The 7,085-nt window shown below is 52.6% G+C and overlaps 1 protein-coding gene across 1 annotated transcript in view; it reads left to right on the top strand.

Moving 5' to 3' along the window:
* The first annotated feature begins 2,631 nt into the window (after positions 1-2,631).
* The window catches only part of YBX2 (Y-box binding protein 2), a 6,491-nt gene continuing 2,037 nt past the window's right edge, over positions 2,632-7,085 (top strand). The window contains exons 1-6 of the mRNA XM_018575413.1: positions 2,632-2,840; positions 3,090-3,153; positions 3,223-3,256; positions 3,390-3,479; positions 3,547-3,828; positions 6,761-6,858. Of these exons, the coding sequence (XP_018430915.1) occupies positions 2,726-2,840; positions 3,090-3,153; positions 3,223-3,256; positions 3,390-3,479; positions 3,547-3,828; positions 6,761-6,858 (683 nt within the window). The 5' untranslated portion in view covers positions 2,632-2,725. The remainder of the gene's footprint in view (positions 2,841-3,089; positions 3,154-3,222; positions 3,257-3,389; positions 3,480-3,546; positions 3,829-6,760; positions 6,859-7,085) is intronic.

Below are 7,085 nucleotides of genomic sequence, written 5' to 3'. Positions count from 1 at the left end.
AGGGATACATTAATGGCCGCCTCTATACTCAGGGATACATTAATGGCCGCCTCTATACTCAGGGATACATTGCCTCTATACTGAGGGATACATTAATGGCCGCCTCTATACTGAGGGATACATTAATGGACGCCTCTATACTCAGGGATACATTAATGGCCGCCTCTATACTGAGGGATACATTAATGGCCGCCTCTATACTGAGGGATACATTAATGGCCGCCTCTATACTGAGGGATACATTAATGGATGGTAGCCGCGGATTCTCATTGGTTACCAGCCCTCTAACGCAGCAAATAACTCGTCACGCACGTATTATTACACATGTGCAAAGACTAAAAATGAATGAAAACTAAATACTAGGGACGTCCCGATGCTGCTTTTTCCAGGACCAAGTACAAGTACTTCCCCTCATGTACTCGCCGATACCAATTACCGATACTTTTTCTTAAAGGGACAGGTGACTTTAAATGATCCGTAGTACAACTACATGTTCTGTACTATGGATCATGATTGAACCCCATTCATGTTAGCGGGGGAGGATTGTAACTCTATTGCTGGAGTGTAGTGGAGGTGTGTGCTGTATATATGTACTACATACTACACATACATGACACACGTCCAGTACACTACAGCAATAGATTTACAGCCAGCCCCGTCCCAGCTTCCCTCACTCACAGTGTCACTCCGATCCCCGTAGCCTCACGCGGTGCCTCTTGTAGTCTCGGATCGCGGCATCGCGTCTCGGTGCTCAGCTTGTGGGAGGAGCTCACAATTCTGCCCTGCTAACATGAAGAGGTTACATCATGATCCATAGTACACATACATGACACATGTCCAGTACACGGCAGTAATAGAGTTACAATTCTGCCCTGCTAACATGAAGAGGTTAAATCATGATCCATAGTACACATACATGACACACGTCCAGTACACGGCAGTAATAGTTACAATGATCCCCGGCTAACATGAATGGGTTAAATGATCCGTAGTACATAACATGTAACATAGTACATACATGTAGTCGTACTACGGATCATTTAACCCATTCATGTCAGCCGGGGATCATTGTACATCTATTGCTGCAGTGTATTCTATATGTAGTACATGTATGTTACATACGTCCAGTACACGGCAGTCATAGAGTTTCAATGATCCCCGGCTAACATGAAGGGGTTAAATGATCGGTAGTACGACTACATGTATGTGCTATGGATGATGATTGAACCCATGAGTCTATATGAAGTACATGTACGAGGCTCCTCCCACGTCAGCACGGGCCCTCACTTACTGTTGCGTGTTCAATGGAGGTGCCGAATTCTTTTCCTCACGTGTGAGGACGTTGAGCGGGACCGGTGACCCGGGAGACAGATGGCGGCACGAATTCGCAGAACGCGCCGGTGGCCAACATGGCCGCCGCACATTCTCAAACAAATCATCATTACTATGATGTCTGGGAATACACGTCACGTATATTCGTACACGCGGTGATTCATGTATGTTACACGGAGTCCGGTTCCGTGTTCTGCTTTTCTAGTTACACTGACTGGAAGAAAGGGATCGGCATGACAACCGGACGCTCCATTGTTATATGTGATAAGAATTCTTCTATTGTGCTACAAGTTTATTATCTGTATATAAAAGTTTTATTTGTATCACTTTGTAATATGTTTCTTTGCGGCTTCACAAAATGGGAGTCTTCAAATGGTGCCGATATGGGGGGAGTGGGTGTGGCCACTGAGGGGTGTGGCCACGGAGGGGCGCTGTAAAGCTTTCTCGCACAGGGCGCCCAAAGCAGGCCCTGAAGAGGACCACCCCCATGGAGGAAGAGGACCGCCCCCATGGAGGAAGAGGACCACCCACAGCAGGTGAAGAAGAGGACCACCCTTATGGAGGAAGAGGACCACCCCCATGGAGGAAAAGAACTGCCCCCATGGAGGCAGAGGACAACCCTCATGGAAGAGGACCGCCCACATGGAGGAAGAGGACCGCCCACAGCGGGGGAGGAGAACCCTTCGACTTCATGACTTTCTGAAGGGTTCTAAATAAGAAAAGTATATAAAAATACATGGGGGGGGGAGAGGTGACTTTCACTTGTCACATGCTGACTCTGAGACTGACTCCAGAGTGCTGCACACAGCCAGGCACACAGCATTGCACCAGGCCAACAATGGCAGAATTGGGGGGTCTTCTATGGCCAATGAGGGTCACCCCATAAGGTGGGGGAGGGGGGATCCTCATGACTGAACATAGAGGAGTCATTGGTGACCATAGGAACCACCATCCCCCACACACACACACACACCTTCCATCTATCTGTGTCTATGGTGCCTGTATCGTTGCCCATGACAACCACCTTCCCTTCCCGCTCCTCTAGCTTGGACCACGAAGTCCACTCCAGCAGTTGTAGCGCTCCAAATCCAGCCAATCACCGCATCGGACCAGAAGCATGTGACCCTCAGCGGCCAATAAGAATATCGAATAGTCCTCTCTCGGAATATGTTATTTTTTTTCCCGCCACAAGCAGACGGCAGGCGGAATGTCTCGGGCCGACCAATGAACGGGCGACACGCTCTGATAGACATGGCGGTCTACCAATCAGGATTCTCCCTGCCTCGACTGACTGGTATATAAAGCGAACGGCCCCGGCCGGACTCGGCTCTCGGTAACAGGTGGGGGGAGGGGCGAATTAGAACCGACGCCAGTATCAGCAGCCCGACCGAGTATGACGGAGGTGGAGCCCCAGGGACCCGAGGAGGCCCTACAGCCTCAGGAGGCTGAGAAAGTATCGCCAACCGACACGGTGCCCAACCGTAACCAAGTCGCCAAGAAAGTGCTGGGTAATGTCTTGACCGGTCCCGTGTGCCGGATATGTACTATATGTGACCGGTCCCGTGTGCTGGATATGTACTATATGTGACTGGACCTTTATATGGGAGGAGCTCTGTACTATGGGGGGGATCTCGGCTGTATATGGGAGGAGCTCTGTACTATGGGGGGGATCTCGGCTGTATATGGGAGGAGCCTGGGTATAGAATTGGGGAGGTGCAGGCTGGTGGTTCCAGGTCTGACCAGTTCTTGTTTTGCAGCCACCCAGGTGCAGGGCACGGTGAAATGGTTCAATGTGCGGAACGGTTACGGCTTCATAAACAGGTATGTCGCGGCGTGCACTGCTCTGCGCTCGGCTGGTTTCTTGAATTAACTTTATTTGTCGTCTTGCAGGAATGACACCAAAGAAGATGTCTTTGTCCATCAGGTGAGTACTTTGGTTTTATAGCTGAATGTTGGGGGTCCCCGTGTGTTGGGGGTCCCCGTGTGTTGGGGGTCCCCGTGTGTTGGGGGTCCCCGTGTTGGTTCTACGGAAAGTAATTTGTTTTCCGCCTCCACAGACGGCAATAAAGAGGAACAACCCCCGGAAGTTTCTCCGCAGTGTTGGCGATGGTGAGACGGTGGAGTTCGATGTGGTGGAAGGAGAGAAGGTCGGTGTCCTCACTCTAGTTTCTAAGCGTGTGATGAGGCAACATGCTAATCATCATCTCTATTCAGGGTGCTGAAGCCGCCAATGTGACCGGCCCGGGCGGTGTTCCGGTGAAGGGCAGCAGATTTGCCCCCAACAGACGCAGGTTTCGTAGGCGTCCTTTTCGGCCAAGAGCGGACGTGGCCGGGTCTGGTGGAGAAGGTGGGAACTCGGAGCCCCTGAGCGAGGGGGAGAGGGCGGAGGGCGCGTCCCCTCAGGAACAACCACCACGTAGACGCCCGCCTCCTTTCTTCTTCAGGCGTCGCTTTGCCAGAGGCTCCAGGCCGCCTTCTCAGCAGCAGGCCTCTGAGGTCAGAGGTCTCCCATGTTGAGGTCACAATGTCCGTATTCCTTCCCAGAGCTCAGAAATAGCTCCAGGCAGCGTCTGATTGGGCACATTGCTCACTACCCAAAGCAGAGGCTGATCCTACTGGTGACTGGGGGGGTCACACCTTGGGGGGGGTCACATGTTGGGGCTCCTATCTGTGTATGGTGCAATGAATATGAAGCCACACACTGGGTATGCGGTCTTTTCTCAGGCATAGAATGTTAGGGGTCAGCTGATGGGGTCTTCCTGTGTAGGGTATAATGGGGTTCACATGGGTCTGTGGAGGGTGCATGATGGGGTTCACACGGGTCTCCTGCCTGTCGGGTGCACAGTATTTTCAGAGTCTTACTATGGGGGGATCTCGGCTGTATATGGGAGGAGCTCTGAACTATGGGGAGGAGCTCTGAACTATGGGAGATCTCGGCTGTATATGGGAGGAGCTCTGTACTATGGGGGGATCTCGGCTGTATATGGGAGGAGCTCTGTACTATGGGGGGGATCTCGGCTGTATATGGGAGGAGCTCTGTACTATGGGGGGGATCTCGGCTGTATATGGGAGGAGCCTGGGTATAGAATTGGGGAGGTGCAGGCTGGTGGTTCCAGGTCTGACCAGTTCTTGTTTTGCAGCCACCCAGGTGCAGGGCACGGTGAAATGGTTCAATGTGCGGAACGGTTACGGCTTCATAAACAGGTATGTCGCGGCGTGCACTGCTCTGCGCTCGGCTGGTTTCTTGAATTAACTTTATTTGTCGTCTTGCAGGAATGACACCAAAGAAGATGTCTTTGTCCATCAGGTGAGTACTTTGGTTTTATAGCTGAATGTTGGGGGTCCCCGTGTGTTGGGGGTCCCCGTGTGTTGGGGGTCCCCGTGTGTTGGGGGTCCCCGTGTGTTGGGGGTCCCCGTGTGTTGGGGGTCCCCGTGTGTTGGGGGTCCCCGTGTTGGTTCTACGGAAAGTAATTTGTTTTCCGCCTCCACAGACGGCAATAAAGAGGAACAACCCCCGGAAGTTTCTCCGCAGTGTTGGCGATGGTGAGACGGTGGAGTTCGATGTGGTGGAAGGAGAGAAGGTCGGTGTCCTCACTCTAGTTTCTAAGCGTTCCCCGTGTGTTGGGGGTCCCCGTGTGTTGGGGGTCCCCGTGTTGGTTCTACGGAAAGTAATTTGTTTTCCGCCTCCACAGACGGCAATAAAGAGGAACAACCCCCGGAAGTTTCTCCGCAGTGTTGGCGATGGTGAGACGGTGGAGTTCGATGTGGTGGAAGGAGAGAAGGTCGGTGTCCTCACTCTAGTTTCTAAGCGTGTGATGAGGCAACATGCTAATCATCATCTCTATTCAGGGTGCTGAAGCCGCCAATGTGACCGGCCCGGGCGGTGTTCCGGTGAAGGGCAGCAGATTTGCCCCCAACAGACGCAGGTTTCGTAGGCGTCCTTTTCGGCCAAGAGCGGACGTGGCCGGGTCTGGTGGAGAAGGTGGGAACTCGGAGCCCCTGAGCGAGGGGGAGAGGGCGGAGGGCGCGTCCCCTCAGGAACAACCACCACGTAGACGCCCGCCTCCTTTCTTCTTCAGACGTCGCTTTGGCAGAGGCTCCAGGCCGCCTTCTCAGCAGCAGGCCTCTGAGGTCAGAGGTCTCCCATGTTGAGGTCACAATGTCCGTATTCCTTCCCAGAGCTCAGAAATAGCTCCAGGCAGCGTCTGATTGGGCACATTGCTCACTACCCAAAGCAGAGGCTGATCCTACTGGTGACTGGGGGGGTCACACCTTGGGGGGGGTCACATGTTGGGGCTCCTATCTGTGTATGGTGCAATGAATATGAAGCCACACACTGGGTATGCGGTCTTTTCTCAGGCATAGAATGTTAGGGGTCAGCTGATGGGGTCTTCCTGTGTAGGGTATAATGGGGTTCACATGGGTCTGTGGAGGGTGCATGATGGGGTTCACACGGGTCTCCTGCCTGTCGGGTGCACAGTATTTTCAGAGTCTTGCACATTGGGTCTTCTGTCTGTGGAGAATATTGGGAGTCGCACGTTGGGATCCTTCTGTCTGGAGGTTGTGGGGTATTTTCGGAGCAGCACGTTGGGTCTTCTGTGAAGGGTGCAGAGTATTAGGAGTCACATGTTGGGTCTTCGGTCTGTGAAGGGTGCAGAGTATTAGGAGTCACACGTTGGGTCTTCTGACTTTGGAGGGTCCATAGTATTAAGAGTCACACGTTGGGTCTGTGAAGGGTGCATAGTATTAGGAGTCACATGTTGGGTCTGTGAAGGGTGCAGAGTAATGGGAGTCACGTTGGGTCTTCTGACTTTGGAGGGTGCATAGTATTAGGAGTTGCACGTTGGGTCTGTGAAGGGTGCAGAGTATTAGGAGTCACACGTTGGGTCTGTGAAGGGTGCAGAGTATTAGGAGTCACACGTAGGGTCTTCTGTGAAGGGTGCAGAGTATTAGAAGTCACACGTAGGGTCTTCTGTGAAGGGTGCAGAGTATTGAGTCACGTTGGGTCTTCGGTCTGTGAAGGGTGCAGAGTATTAGGAGTCACGTGGGGTCTGTGAAGGGTGCAGAGTATTAGGAGTCACACGTTGGGTCTGTGAAGGGTGCAGAGTATTAGGAGTCACACGTTGGGTCTTCGGTCTGTGAAGGGTGCATAGTATTAGGAGTCACACGTTGGGTCTGTGAAGGGTGCAGAGTATTAGGAGTCACACGTTGGGTCTTCTGTGAAGGGTGCAGAGTATTAGGAGTCACGTTGGGTCTTCGGTCTGTGAAGGGTGCAGAGTATTAGGAGTCACGTTGGGTCTGTGAAGGGTGCAGAGTATTAGGAGTCACGTTGGGTCTTCTGACTTTGGAGGGGGCGGAGAATACTGTGAGTCCTGGTTACGGTTGGACAGTTTGCGGTACCAAGCATTGGGTCTTGTCTCCGTTCTAGGATGGAGAGAATAAAGATCCGGCGCCTTCAGAAGTTCGGCCTGGAGGAGATGACCAGCAGAGGCCTCCCCCTCGCCGCTTCCGTCCCAGATGGCGCAGGTGTGTACTCGTAGGGCTCGGGTGCAGAGTGTGTGACCGGGGAGGTTGTATTGTAGAGATGGCCGTTCCCTTCATACTGGACATCTTACTGTCCTAGACGGGGATGGTTGAACGTTCTTCGTGGTTGCATATGGGGAGCTCGTCTGTAGTAGAACGTTCCACTGTATAGAAGTGACTCCTGTCATTGCCGTAGAAGTGATCTGTGGTAAGCTATTGGACCTCCAAAT

The sequence above is a fragment of the Nanorana parkeri genome, unplaced genomic scaffold, assembly GCF_000935625.1.
Source record: "Nanorana parkeri isolate BGI_ZX_2015 unplaced genomic scaffold, ASM93562v1 scaffold3900, whole genome shotgun sequence".
Taxonomy (NCBI): Eukaryota; Metazoa; Chordata; class Amphibia; order Anura; family Dicroglossidae; genus Nanorana; species Nanorana parkeri.
Note: the sequence above shows the minus strand (reverse complement) of the source record. Positions and strands in the feature narration are given on the sequence as shown.